This window comes from Thrips palmi, unplaced genomic scaffold (assembly GCF_012932325.1).
Source record: "Thrips palmi isolate BJ-2018 unplaced genomic scaffold, TpBJ-2018v1 HiC_scaffold_2, whole genome shotgun sequence".
Taxonomy (NCBI): Eukaryota; Metazoa; Arthropoda; class Insecta; order Thysanoptera; family Thripidae; genus Thrips; species Thrips palmi.
In genome coordinates, this window is record NW_023144629.1 from 3,883,121 (window position 1) to 3,897,967 (window position 14,847).

The window sequence follows — 14,847 nt, forward strand, 5'->3', positions numbered from 1 at the left end:
CCCTTGAGGCGCCCTAGACACCACACACTCCGCCGCCCTACGCCCTACGCGCGCCCGCGTGTGTGTGCGTGTGTGGGAGGCGACGTGTAAGTTGCCGTAGGTTAGGAGAACATGAATCGGCCAAGACCACCCCCTCCCCGGGCGCGGCGGGGCGGGGCGGGGCGCGGCGGGGCGGGGCGGGCCGGTGGGAGGAGCCAAGCGGGCCAGGCTTGTGCCGCCACTACACTGCCGCCGCCGCAGCACGGCGCGCTCTGCCTGGAGGTCCGCGCCACACGCCACCGCCACTGGCCGCGCTCGCGCCGCGCTCCCTCAGTCCCTCGCTCGCCACCGGAGGGGAAGGTCGTCAACGCGCTGCCTCCTCGCCGGCCGAACATGCCTCAGTGGAGTACGTGAACGGAACGCGGAGGCGCGACGAGTCGCCGACATCGCATACAGTGTCGTTTCGTCAGTGCCAGTGCAAGTGAAGCCAATAAGCGACGCAGCCAGCCACTGGATAACCCAACACCTCGGCGCCGACGCCAGCCAGCAGCGCAGCCAGCGGTGCCGCCGTCTTGGAGGCCCCCGCGATGGCCCTGTCGCTGTACCAGGACGCGTCGCCCACTACCGGTTAGTACCTGGACACTCCACGTCGGCCACCTCCGCCGCGGCCCAGTGTCTCTAGCGGCGGCCCCAGCGAGTGCGACACAGTGCTGAGGGCCTTCTCGGACTCGGACAGGACATCGTCGTCCTGCCGAACTCCGCCGAGAAGTTGGCGGCCGTGCACTTCCCTCGGACCGTGCCAGTGCCAGGCGTGCGCGACGGCGGCGCCTGACTCGGTCCCAATCAAACTCAGCTGACTCGGCGAAACTCTGCGTTGCACTGCACCTGTCACTCTGTCACCGGTAGCTGGCAGTGTGTGGGTGTCTGTGTGTGTGTGGGTGTGTGAGTCGTGACAGTCAGGCGTCGTCGCGCTGCTCTGCCGAGTCCGGCGTGGCTTTCAGCCAGTCTGTGCTTCGGTGAAGCGTGACTTTCAACACCGACGACGGTATCACCGCCAACGGATACCTGCGGGGAAAGTAAAATGGTAACGTGCGCCTCGATCGTTGCCAAGCGTAAAGCAACTGCGCCGCGTCCGATTAGGATCCAAGCTGGCCTTCCTGGTGTCAGTATCAAATTGAAAGCAACTTTGCATGTCTGGGCGCGCCGAGGTGTCTTACGGCTCTGGACACGATTTCAACCCGACTGGCGGCATTTTGGCACCTCGGCACCGAGGTGCGAATGTTTGCTGCGCTGGTGTGATTGCGTAAGTCGGCGTCAGAGGGCGGCACTGTCTGGCCAGTCCGTCCCCGGCAGTGAGTGTCCGTGCACCGTCCGCCCCTCGCCGCCCCTCGCCGCCCCTCGCCGCCCCTCGCCGCCCCTCGCCGCCCCTCGCCGCCCCTCGCCGCCCGCGGGCAGGGGAGCTTCCCTCGCCGGCCGGCCGCCCCCGTCCAGCATCGCTGCCCCGCCGCACCGCCGTCTAGACTGGTAGACTTTGCCTTTCCTCGAGGTGGCTTCCCTCTCTGGGTGCGAGAGAGACAGACCGACGGGACCCGCCGTCGGGCCGTGTTTGCGGACTCTCTGTCTCTGTCGCACCCCTGCGCGACGCTGGCAGCGCCCCACGAGTGCGACAGAGACAGAGCGACTGGAAGCCGCGGCCCCGGGGCGATCCCGGGGCATCTGCTCCGCCGCCGTTTCGGTTTCCACGTTCGGCCGCCGCTTTCCGCGCGGTTCCTCGCAAATACCTCTTTCCTTTGTCGCCGTGCTGGGCACTCGAACCCCCCGTGCGCGCTTTGCAGCCCCGTGGTTGTTTCTTCAAGCCACAGTGTCACGGGGACTCGCCGCCCGGGAGGTAGGCAGCCCAACCGACGGGCTGCCTGAGCCACCCTCCGCCAGAGGGCAGCACCGCGCTGGCGCTGCCTAGCGCTGCCGGCCGAGCGCCTGTCTTGCAACGCAGCTCAGGGCGCTCTGCTTCTGCACTTCCTGTCGCGGAAATTCGTCGGCGGGGCGCGGTGGCGGATCGCCATTCTTGTGCCAGACGTAAACATGTTGTGCCCGCCCGTTTGGCGTGCTGGCGTGCTGGCGTGCTCGAGTCTGGACCATCTGGCCATCTGCCTGGAGGCTGCGGGGGCCGAGGCGAGGCCGAGGCGGATGGACGAGCCCCAGGGCCCGCGGCACCGTGTGTCGCAGTCGCAGTCTCGGTGGCGGCATGCACCAAGCCCGCATCGGGGCCCCGAGCATTCCTTGCTGACCGCCCCACCCCACCCCGCCCCGCCCCGCCCGGCGCTCGTCTCTATAGCCCGCGTTTCATCTCTGGGATGCCGGCTGGAAGATGGAAGCTGGAATCATCGAAATACCCGTCCCCTCGAGCCGCGCACCCCACCCCACCCCGCCCCGCCCCGCCGGACGTAGCCCGGGGCGGTGAGCAGTCAGGCCGTGTTCGCGGAGCTCGGAGCCGTCTGGGTCTGGGTCTGGGGGCACGCCGATGTCGATGCGACCCGCGACGACGGGCTGCCTCGTGACCAAGCTCGTGACCGTCGCGTTCCTGGACCCGCGGCCGCCCGCGGCCAGCGGCACCCTGGGCCGGCGACAGACCCCGAGGGCGCACCGGGGCGAGGATGGCCAGGGCGGCGGCGGGGCACGGGGCAGACGGGTCGGTCCCCGTCAACCCAATGCCAATGTCGCGCCGTCGCCCCGCGAGGAGCGGTACTGCACTGCAACGCGCCGGAACCCGCAAGATCGAAATCGGGGCGGTAAAGAAATCTTTGGAATGGTCTGTTCGGTGCTGCGATGCCACTCCGGCCATGGTCGATTGATTGCGGAGTATTCGCCGAACCGTATCACACTGGAACCATACCAGTGCGATGGGAATTCAATTTCGAAGCGTAGCACCGAGAACGATCAAACGGCCTACATCCGCGCTGGGCTTGTTTCAATCGGCCATGTATTCTTGTTGTTCTGGTGCAGATGCAACTTGAAATTTCAACGCCATGGGTGCTTGGTACAGTCGCTTCCAAGGCAGCGGAGTCTGTTCGTCACCTCCAAAACTTGTCGGCCCATTCATTGGCCGGGCGAGGCGGCCGTGACCGTCGCATCGGGGTGCAGTCCAAATACTTGCCCGCAAACACAACCCGTCGCTTATCGCCACAAATTACCCGCAGTCTGGGTTTGCCGTTTGCCAGGGAGATAAGCCAGTCTGGTCGGGGTGCGCGGCGCGGTGTGCCCCACCCCGCCCGAGGCCCCGCGCCCCGCGCCCCGCCACTGGAACGTGCGCCGGGGATGGCCACGGCACGTGCCCGGAGCACGGCGGGGAGTACGTCGTGCAGGTGAGGCGCCCCGCGGCCCCACTACACTGCCCCGCGGTGGACGCGGTCACAGGGCGCTGTGGCTAGTGTGCCTACGCCCTTGGCTACGCCCCACCCCGCGACCCCGTCAGTCAATCTTCATTCAAAACGGCGTCCACGTCCACGGCGTCGTTGTCGTCCAGGGCTGCGGAGGCGCCGCCTGCAGGCCGGTCCCAAACGGTCGCTCTGTCTCTCTCGCACTCACGCGGCGTGCCGTAGAGCGACGAAGTACGCCGCCTGCTCCATAATGCATCGGCTTGGCTCTGTGCGGCTGCTGGCTTCTCGCTTTCGGTCGCTCTGTCTGTCTCGCACTCGCGTGGCGTTCCGAAGGGGCGCGAGAGAGACAGAGCGAAATTACGACGGGGCGCTTTGAATGGAGCCGAGCGGTATAAAGGTGTCGGCTGCGGTCCACGGGCAATGTCAGCCGATGGCAAGCATGGAAACGGAAAGTGTCGCTAATCAGCGCCGTCTCGTCTGGACATTGTGTGCCCGCCGGGGACCTGCACCGTTATTACGTAACGTCGCTCTGTCTCTCTCGCACCGGCGGGAGGGGCCGTGGAGGTGCGAGAGAGACAGACCGATCGCGGCGTTCGCGGCCGAAAAGAGGCCGGACCCTCGCCGCGACGGCCATCTTGGCCAGCCGGTCGACTCCTACGCCACCGGATGCGGACGTGTGTGTGCGCAGGGAAGGGGGAGTGTAGTGGAGTGTCGCGGGCCGGCCGGTCGAGGCCGTGGGCCAGCCGGCAAGCTTGCCGCATTTCTGGAGCGACCCCAGCGCGCTCCCTCCCCTCCCCTTTTCCACCCCGGGCGAGTTTTTCGGCAAAACGAGGAAAAAGCTGCAGCGGTCTGTCCGGACCGGAGGGTCGACTGTCGGCCGAGGGGAGCGTGCCTGCCGGCCTCGCACAGTGTGCCTGCACGACGCCGCGCCGCGCGGCCTCCGCTTTTGTGGAAGTCTGTGGAACTGCGTAACTGAACGATCACGTCCTCCTATCCCCTATGAGTGGGCTGGCGGAGCGCGGAGCGGAGCCTAGAACTTTGCCGCGCTGGGCTGGGCCGGGCTGGGCTACACACACGCGGCCACGGCGCCGTGTGTGGAGGCCGCCCCGCCGCCGGCTACTCGGCGGGGTCGGCAACCCGGCCCACACGCGTGGCCACGCGTTGCATATGTCTTGGACCAACAGGTGAACTTGTTGGCGGCATGGCCGCAACGCCCCGCCACTACGACGCCCCGCCCCGCTAGCGTCAGCCCCGCCGTGGTGGGGGGCCTAGGGGGCCCGGCCCGGCCGCCGCGCTGCACGTACGCGCCCCCACTGCACGGCCCCGGCGCCTCGGCCTGGGCCTGGGCCCCCTCCACGGCCGCGACGCCCCCGGCGCGCTCGCCTGGGATTTCGCTGGGCTTGGCTGGCTTGGCGCGGCGCGACGCCATGGAGAATAGAGGGGATGGAGGATCGGCTGCGAGTCAGAAATGAACTGCCGGCCGCGTCCGGGGGTTGGGAGTACGCCGCCCGGCCACCACGCGGCGCTGCGATCGCTATGCCTCCACTCTGGGTTGGTTCCAGCCGGGTCCTTAGGGAAGACTCATGTAAACCAGCGTGGAATGGCTGCATTTTTAAGGTTTATCAGAGTATATCCCCGTTTTGTCCCAGTTAATATGAGTAGAATTACGGAAAATAACAATATGGGAACAATATAAGTGCAATATTGTGCCACGTAAGTTGGATATTCCTGCATTGAAGTCAGCGGCTCTCAGCGTGCATGCAATTACAGAAAGCTTTTGGCCTCACAAATTCGGGAAGTTTAAAGATATATTATTGAACAAAGTAAAATTTCAGATACATCACCAAAGTAATAATTTAACATGTTTTCACTTTTGTGGTGACTATTTACACTTATGGTTTATCAAAATATTTCTGTGCAGATAGCTATCTATTCCACCAAAAAAAATTGTTTGACTATGATGGAATGGCCTTCTATCAGTTGAAATCAGACCACCAGTTTGAACCCTGAACTCTCAATCATTCATAAGTTATAAAGGTTTACGCAACAACCTATTTTTTGCGTAAATATGCATAACTCAAGAACGAATCTGAATTCTGGCTTTAAACGGCTAGTCTAAGCTCTTCTATGAGTGGCCTAATTTTGCACATGTAATCAAGCCCTCTGATGGCAATCATAATAATAAAAGATGTTACACTACTTTATTTTAAATATTTTTGAGAATAGGGTCCTGGTGAAAGTGAAGCGTTGGTATAAATTGACTTAGCTTGCTCTTCCGCTAAACAGCCTATTTATCCTCCAGTTATATCACATCCAATCTGGAGTTTTCCAAGAGAATCAAAGGAAGAGAAGTCTGCAAGTTCTAAGTAAAACTTTGGTTGAGAGTACTAATATTGTCTTATCAGCCCAAAAAACACCTCACCAGATCATGTTCCAGTTTGTGTATGTTTGCATTGGTAATAGTGAGGTACTAATATAGTTTTAAATTGAAGTGCATCCTGATTTAATCTCATCAATAAGTTTGCCCAAAAAATTCAGTCAAATACTTTGTCCAATTTCTTGCATCAGAGATCCCATGCACTTGGCCACAAGACAATGAGGCTTTATCATGAAGAAACTTACATTGTACGCTGGAAAAGTATATTCGGCCTTGTCCCTGGACCTTTTCGGAGCCCATATAAAATGTTAACTTAAAGTGACATTCCAAAAAGGGGTCGATTTCGGACAATTTGGTGAGTAAAGATAGTGGTCAGAAGGCTCTACGCTGTGCTGTGGCGCGGCAAAGTGGAGGCATAGCGATCGCAGCGCCGCGTGGTGGCCGCGCGGCGTACTCCCAAACCCCGGACGCGGCCGGCAGTCCAAAACGCAGGCGCCAGGCGGCCCAGCCGGTCCTCCATCCCCTCTATTCTCCATGGCGACGCGGCTCGCCCCCCGCCGTCTGACGACCCCAACGACTTGGCCGAAGCCCAAACGAGGCTCGCTTGTTCGGCTTGTTCCGCCCCGTGACGTGTCCGCCGTGTCTGACCCGCTTTCCCGTCTGTGTTGCAGGATCCATGAAGCCCGAGAGCCCCCTGCAGTTCAGCCTGGGCCTGGGGTCGCCGCCTGGCGCTGCGCTCAGCAGCCTGGCCTCCCTGCCCGGCGGCCTGTCCAGCAGCCTGTCCACCAGCCTGTCCACCAGCCTCACCAACAGCCTCACCAACAGCCTGACCAACAGCCTGGCGCAGGGCCTGCACCCCCTACTGGCCGCCCAGTCCTCGCTCATGTCGCTGGGGCTGCCCGGACTTCCCCAGGGACTCCCCCAGGGCCTGCCGCAGGGCCTCCCACAGGGACTGCCGCCCGGCCTGCTGGCCGCGGGGCTGTTCCCGCCGCTGTTTGGTTGGCCCGCGTCCCCGCAGTCGCCGCCTCCCAGCAACAACAACAACAACACGATGAAGGCGGCCAGCCGGAAGCGGCCCCTCAACAACAACAACAGCAGCACCAACAACAACAACGAGGTGTCGAGCACGAGTTCCATCAAGAGGGCGGCCGCGGCGCGTCGGAGGCCGCAGCCCAGGGCGTCGCCCGTGTCCCCCGACGCCGTGTCCGTGCCGCCACCACCGCCGCCGCCGTTGTCGCCGCCCACGTCGGGGTCCTCGCCGCCCAGCAGCGGCGGCAGCGCGGCCGGCGACGTCAAGGCTGACCAGGTCCTGGGCCGCGACAAGGTGTTCACCTGCCTGGTGTGCAACCGCTCCTTCGGCTACAAGCACGTCCTGCAGAACCACGAGCGCACGCACACGGGCGAGAAGCCGTTTGAGTGCGCGCAGTGCCACAAGCGCTTCACCCGGGACCACCACCTCAAGACGCACATGCGGCTGCACACGGGCGAAAAGCCCTACCACTGCTCGCACTGCGACCGCCAGTTCGTCCAGGTGGCCAACCTGCGGCGGCACCTCCGCGTGCACACGGGCGAAAAGCCGTACGCGTGCGAGATGTGCAGCTCGCGCTTCTCCGACTCGAACCAGCTCAAGGCCCACGTGCTGATCCACAAGGGCGAGAAGCCGTTTTCCTGCGACCAGTGCGGCGGCCGGTTCCGCCGCCGCCACCACCTGGAGCACCACAAGTGCCTCGGCAACGCGGCCGGTGACCTGGCGTCCTCGCTGCCCGGCACGCCGCCGCCGCCGCTGCCCGCCGTGGCCGCGGTGGCCCCCGCCAACCTCCGCAGCCACTTCCTGGAGGACGACGAGGACCCCATCTTCGGCGCGCACCTGACGCCGCCCAGCAGCGCGCGGAAGGGCCCCCGCCAGCACCGGGCCGCGGGCAGGCAGGCCGCCGGGCGCGCGGGGCCCCTGCGGCTGCCCGTCCCGCGAGGCTCGCCCGTCGACCTCCCCGAGCAGACTGAGCCCGAGGACCTGTCCGTGCGGAGGGACATCCCCCTGATGCACATGCAGAGCATGCACACCATGCACGGCCTGCACAGCCACCGCGAGACCAGCCGGAGCCCTGCCACCACCAGCCTCGCCGCCAGCAGCCCGCCGCCCTGGTCCGTGGACTCGGCGGGCCACGACGCCGTGGACTTCGACGACGAGGAGGAGGAGGAGGACGACGACCTGGTGGACGCCTCCTTCTTGAACCAGCAGCACCTCAAGCGACATTCCAGTCCCCATAGCATGAGCTAGTTTGCCTGTGAGATTCCCCTTATTTTTCCCCTTCCCCTTCCCCTATGTTTGACAAGTAGAAACTACTCTAAGATCGATTTTTTTTGGCATCTGTCGCCATGCTCCTCTACCTTTTTTAGTTTTATTATTTTGGTCTTGTTGACCGCTCACGACTACGGGTAAATGCCTTCTGGCATCAGTCACTTAGTTTTTAAGTTTATGTGTAATGCCTTTGTTGTTGTAAGAATAGGTATTATCTGTTTCCAAGTTAGATTTACTACAATGAGGTGCACTCATTATTGTTTTCATTGGTTAATTTTTATTATTATGATGATTATTATTATTGCTATATGATTACCCTCATTATGTTCTGGTTCATGTTCCTGTACTGTTTCTCGTGCCATATCGGTGTGATGGTTCAGTTCGTCCTGCGGGGAATTAGGACCGATTTATTATTATTATTACCATTTTCGTCGCCCGTTTATTGTTTGTCGTGTTTTATTGTGAATTGTCATGAAATTTTACTCTTCTCTTTGTGCTCTTTGTGTCTTGTTTGTTGAACAGTGATATTAGTGGTAGTAGTCTAATGATATGTGAATTTTTTTTCGGTGATCTTACACTGATTGGACATTTGCGAGGCTTCGGTGATGTGGCGTGGCGTGGTGTAGTAGGGTCCACTGCTGGTAAGACTGACTAGCGTTCCAAGCAGGGTCTCAGTATAGAATGGGGTAATGTGGAGAATTCAATGCCAAAATATATGATTTCATCTCCTCGTGTCAAGACTTCACCTGCGGGAAACAAATCTGAGGATACATACTATAGTGTTGCAATTTATATCACAAAGAAATGGTAAATAAAAATATATGTTCAGCAAAATCAAAGTGGTCTATCCATCCATTATTTTCAACTTCACAACCTCAAAAAAATGAGCAAAAGTTCAAAAATCAAACCAAAATCTACAAAAAAGTAGAAAATGGTACACTCACAAAAAGAGGGAGAAATAAATAGTCCAAAACTGGACAAGCGGCTGTTTACAGGCTGTCGAAATAAATGATGAGAACGTATCAATAAAGGATTATCGAGAATAATGAGTGAGCAGCCAGCTCGGAGCACCACCGGGGCGAATCCGTCACCACAAACACACACACACACACACATGAATGGCCAAACCCTTCCCTCCCCGCTTTCATCCCGGCCGCTGATGGCGAAGCGATCACTCGCCAATTACAACGGCAAACACACACAAACGCTGTGGCAAGTGAGGAAGACACGCCGATGCCTTTTTTACCCCTTTTCTTCTCATATTTTTTTTATCGCCACTACTGCTAAATTGTCCGTGTGTGGCGTTGTCCCCCTCTAACCCTATCATCAACCCTTCCGTGTGTGAGCGCGTGCGTGCGTGTGTGAGTGAGAGAGCGCGCGTGTGTGCGGTCGGTGCATCCCTTGCTCGCGTGGAAGGATGGGAAGGGGTGAGGAAGGGTTGGGGATGTTTACCAAGGGAGGCTCTGCGCCGCTCTGCGCGCTCCGCTCCGTTCCGGACCGCGGCAACAGGCAGCACATTGTCCCTACCCCCACCACGCCACGCTCCACTCGCGCGGCCGCGGCATGTGTGTAGGTTTGTGTGAGTACGTGTGTGACAGACTGGCACGACAGGTGACCTGCCTTCACGTACTGTATCACTGTCTCACACACACACTATAAGCTCCCACCGTGTGCTCCCACAGTGGAGCGGCCGGCAGCCGGCTGAACACTGACTGAAGTGACTGAGCCGCCAGTCGGCAGGCGACGGATGTCGACCGAAGCCCAGACGACGGCGCGTCTGTGCTGCAGCAGTAGCAGCTCTGCCAGTGTAGCGGGCCACTGCTGCCGCAGCCGCACAGCTCTGTCAGTCACTGCCGACTGCCGGCTCAGTCGCGTCAGTCAGTCGACTCGGCCGCAAGTCCGAACACTGCGAGACGCGCAAAGAAGTTTCACATCCCTTCCTTTGCGCGCGAGTGTGTGCGCGACTTGCGTGCTGTAGCGAACACGTAGTGAACCCCCGCCGTGGAGGCAGGCAACCCAACGCGCTGCCGCTCTCGAACGAAGGTAGGGCCTCTCGCCGTGGAACTCTTCTACCGATCAGATCAAAAAATTCCCGCGGTGCGCTGCTCTTTTCGGATAGCCGTCCCGGCGTGTCGTGGACGGATAGCTATCGACTCGAGTTCTCGAAATCCAGTCGATATCGGGTGTTCCCGAAAGCAGCCCAGTCGGTTCGATGAACGCGCTTCCCGAAACACACTTGCCGTTCGAACGCCGCTGCCCCATTTGACGTCCTTCGATTCCCGGAGGCGGCCGCTCCTCTCCTGTCCTCTTCCTGGGCAGGCCGCGCCGCGGGTGGGACAAGGACGGATGGGAGAGGGGGGGGGGCATTGCACAGCACGGGGTGGTGACCGCACCATCCGAAATCTACTTTGTGCTGCTCTTGTTTAATTTTCAGTGAGAGAGAAAGAGATGGAGTCTACCCCCTCCCTCCTTCTCTCTCTCTCTCTCTCTCCTCTCTCTCTCTCTCTCTCTCTCTCTCTCTCTCTCTCTCTCTCTCTCTCTGCTGGCGGCAGGAGAAATAATCGTATCGCAGGGCTTTTGTTGTTGGCGAAGGCCGAGGCAGGAGGCAAGACTCTCACTATGCAGAACAGTCAGGGGTTTGACCTGCTCCATAGCCTCGGGCGGTTGGATGGCCCGAGGGCCGGGCAGGGCCGGGCAGGGCAGGGCCGGTCCATCAATGGCTGGCCACGGCTGGCCAGCTTCCGCCAAAACGATTCGCGAGCACAGCGCACACCCTGGACGAAACGCAGATCGGGCCTGTCGTCGAGATTTTGGTTCCATAAACAAAAACAGGAACCTGAATTTGGAAAGTTAAATTATTGAGACTAGAAATTGACTGTTGAAATTATTGATTTTTTCTTCCATAACTTACGTGAATACATGAATTATTGAACCTTTTTAAAATGAAAGTAACACAAGAAGAAAATTATTTTCAAAATAAAATTCACCTGTGCCAATTTTGACGTTTTTAATTTCCTGTTTGGTGCCTTTAGGGACGGCCCCTCCGCCTAGGTAAATCAGTGCAGGCCCTTTTGCACCAGTTTCGGCGGTTGCGACCGGCCGGGGCGGGGCGGCCGGGGCGCGTCGTTATGTCATTGTTTCGCGTAACCTGTGCTGGAAGCGCTGGAAGCCTGCAAGTCTGCGCCCACGCAGCAAAGCAGCAAAATAGAAAAGGAAAGTCATTGTCGCCAGTGCGGCAGTAAATCTCCCTGGCGACGGCACGGTCAGGGACCAGCGAGGGCAGTCTTCGGACGGCGCTCCCTGTCTCACTCGCACCCCTGCGGCCCGCCCCGCGAGCGAGAGAGAGACCGGCTCGGCGCGGAGGCAGCGCGGGGAGGAGGAATAACCACCTCGCCGATGCAGTGCCGATGCGCGACGGCTCGCATTTTCGCGAAACGCAACAGCGGGGCGACGAACTGGTGCGCGAAAGCGGAGCAATGCAGAAAGAGAGAGAGACAGAGGGCGAGGTGAACGAGCACAATGCGCATTCAAGCACACTGCGATGTGGATGCAACAAGCAGTGCAAGTGGCGACAGCGTGGTGTAGGCGGCTGGGTGGTGGCGGATTCGCCGCTCTGTATCGCGTCGGCCAGCGGACACGTAGGATCTCGCTTCCTAACCCACATTTCGCGTGTGTACAGTCAGTGCTCTAGTGAGTACAGTCGGCCAAAGCAGCGCAAAGCAAGCGCGAGGCGTGCAGGCGGCGGTGGGCGGCTCGGCGCTGGGGCCTTATAATTACCAGAGTGGGGGAAGCGAGCCAGGCGAGCCGAGGGAAGGGGGAGCGGGAAAGGGGCCCAACGCAGCCCTCGCCTCTAATTGGTGGAGAGAGGTGTCCTCGAGGCATGGCGGGGCCGGGCGGGGCATGGTGTCAAACCCCTCTCCCGCTCCCAAGCGCCACGTGTTCTATCTGCTATTTAACACCTCCCTCGCCCCCTCATCTCATGCGTTGGTTGCTCTCTCTCAGTGGCCCAGCCTCTCACCCGGCCTCTCATGCCTTCGCTGCGCGCTTCGACACCACCACCACCTCCTCGCATAGTAATCACTTCCCTGTCCATGGCCACTGGAAAATGAAAATGAGGTCATGAAATTCTTCGCAAGCTGTCCGCCGCGGGTTTTCCGAGGTTTTTCATTCCACGACCCGACCGCCCCTTCGGTCCCATCGGCCCCTTCATAACTGTTTCTCCCTTTTCCCCTTCCCACCGCCTTTCCCTTCGAGTATTTTATTTCCCCGTCAGGTCTTCGAGTATCACCATCAAAAGGCCCCGGGGAACGGGATATCGGCTTCACAGTTTGCCCTTTTCTCCTGTTTTCCCGCCCTTTTTTTGCGGTCTTCTTTTCTCCCTCCCTTTTCGTCATCCTCTGCCAGACTGCTCCCGGTGGACGGGACCTCGTTGTTTTTCGCGATGATAATAAGACACACCTATAAAAACGAAAACGTCTTTTTAGTATTCAATAATCGACAAAAATTAGACCCGACCCACAAAAAGACGATAAAAAGAAAGAAGATTTTTGCAACGCGTGGGCAGAGGTGCTCTCTGCTGGCTACGCGTGCGGTGCGGAATCGCGTTCTCATTTTTCCGAACGCTTTTTAAAAATTTAAAAGGCGTAGCGTCTGCGGAACAACAACAACAACAACAACAACGGCAAGGCGAGGCGAGGCATCTCCGGCGCCGCTTTCGCCGCTTTTCAAAGAGCGCGCCAAGACGAGCGGGCTAATTTCCGGCGTGTATAATTGAATCGGGACGATTAGAAGGGCGGGGCTATGAGACACAGCCCGAGCCGAGCCGAGCCGAGCCGAGCCGAGTGGTGTGACTCCACTCGAGGCGCGTCCCGCTCGTCCTCACCTGAAAGCGCCTAGAAGCCCTGAAAGCCCTGCCGGGCTATACTCTCCAGTGGCGGGCGACGCAGGATTTAATTAATGCCACCGAGTGTACAGCAGCAGCTGCTGGCGGCAAAAAGGAGCGAAAAACGAGAAAGAAAAAAGGAAAACCTCGGTGAAAATTTGTCCGTTTCAAGGCGGTGAATGCCGGCGTTGCCATGGCGATGCCAGCGAGCGGTCCTGCCGGGCTGTTGGGCTGTTTGCGCTGCAAAGTGTCGCGCTAAATGGCCTCTCTATGTCTGAATCCGTCTCCGCTCCTCGCTGGCTCCTAGATGAAGCAGATTAATTAAAATCCGTGGCCCGCTGGCCGCCGCTGGCCCGGCCAGGACGGCTCGGTTGACGCCGCGCAGCGGGGCACGGCATCAGGAGGCTGGACGGATATTTAATGGGAAACTTTTGACGGCAAACGCCGCGTGCCACTTGGAAAATAATTATTCCGCGAAGCTGGAAGGTGAAATGTTTCGTGAGGTTTATAAGCCGAGCGCGGCGAGCGGGCCGACCGGAGAGGTGTACACTGGGCTGGAAACGACTGTGATGAGAGAGAGGGAGGGAGAGAGAGTGGTCCGTTTCAAAGGTGCAACTCCACGGCAGTCGTATTCCTCAACTCCAGCAGCCTCTTTTCAGTGTTCTGTCCAGTATCTTTCTCCAGCTCCGTGGGGCTTTATCCAGATCAGATCCAGCGTTGGTCCACCAGGTCCAGTGTCTTTGCCTCACCAGCCCCTTCTCCAGGCCCGGCGTCTTTGTCTCTGCAGAGCCTTCCCCGTCCAGCTGGACTTCAGGCCGAAGGGCGCCGGCCGCCCCTGACGAAAGACAAGAACCCTGGACAAGCAGCAGAGATGCCCCCGGAATAATTCCAGTGCATTAATATGCGATGTTCGCTTTATTTGCTTAATTCTGCAGAGTACGGCCTAACGAAGGCGAAGGCTGCCGCACTGCCAGTGGAGGTGCTCCACCTGGCAGAGTATAAACCGGCAGCGCGGCGCGGAGTCCTGAGTGGACAAGGCCGGCGAGGCCGGCAAGGCGGACAAGGCGGAGGGCGGCTAAGAGCTAAAAGGCGGGGAATAAACAGACTCCCTGCCTCGCCTCGTCGATGGTGTGCCGGCCGTGCCGCCGTGCCAGCCAGGGCCCTGTGTAATGAATGTAATTAAAAAGTTGGGAGCATGATCTCTGACGAGGGCCCCCGCTGCCGGCGAGAACGACGAGGAAGACGCGACGACGGCGACGACGAGAGAAATAATTTGAAAGGACAACTTTTACAGAAGCAGTAACTTGCTGCCTATACGCCCCCCGCCCCCTTTTTTGAGTTTTTAGTCGCGCCATCGCTCTGGTCGGGTCTCTCTGGACGCGCGGACGGGTAAGTGAGACTGACAGAGTGGCGGGGCCGGCGGGGCCCTCTTCTTCCATCGCCTCCTGTCCACTCCTGTCGCCTCGCGGCAATCAGCGACACAGGAGCACCAGTCCCGCACTGTAGGCCAGAAGACCGGTGGGGGCGGCCGCAAGTCTAGACGCGTTTTTAGCTCCAGAGTCGCTAAATGGGACTCGAACCGCAAAGACCCCACCAATAGATCGCTCTCCGAACGAGGGACCCATTGGTGCGGTCATACGCATTCGGTTCGCGTCCTGTTTAGCGACTCTGGAGCTCAAAACGCGTCGAGGCTTTTGGCCGGCTCCACCACCGGCTCCCTCTACCCCTTGCTGGCTGCGCGTTGCTGGCCTTCCGCGCTCCGCTGCCCGCACTCATTTGTTTGCCGGCGTTTGCCAATTACGCGTGGAGATAAAGGAAGGCGGCAACGGAGCCAAAGCACGGCGAAGGGCGAAGCAGGCGAAGCAGGCGAAGGGCGGAGCGTGCAAGATGGCGTCCAAGCTTCATCTTGCGCGCCACGCGGGGCACGCGGATC

The 14,847-nt window shown here is 59.7% G+C and overlaps 1 protein-coding gene across 1 annotated transcript; it reads left to right on the top strand.

Moving 5' to 3' along the window:
- The first annotated feature begins 441 nt into the window (after positions 1-441).
- On the top strand, positions 442-8,866 carry LOC117647312 (protein krueppel-like). Its single transcript, XM_034389019.1, has 2 exons — positions 442-606; positions 6,405-8,866. Exons 1-2 carry the CDS (start codon positions 567-569, stop codon positions 8,009-8,011), a joined length of 1,647 nt encoding a protein of 548 aa, XP_034244910.1. The 5' UTR covers positions 442-566; the 3' UTR covers positions 8,012-8,866.
- Positions 8,867-14,847: the final 5,981 nt, after the last annotated feature.

Excerpts from the sequence above, each read along its gene's own strand:
- LOC117647312 (XM_034389019.1), top strand. The coding sequence starts at position 567 with ATGGCCCTGTCGCTGTACCAGGACGCGTCGCCCACTACCG. Across the intron at positions 607-6,404 it reads GGACGCGTCGCCCACTACCG|GATCCATGAAGCCCGAGAGC; the intron begins GTTAGTACCTGG and ends TCTGTGTTGCAG.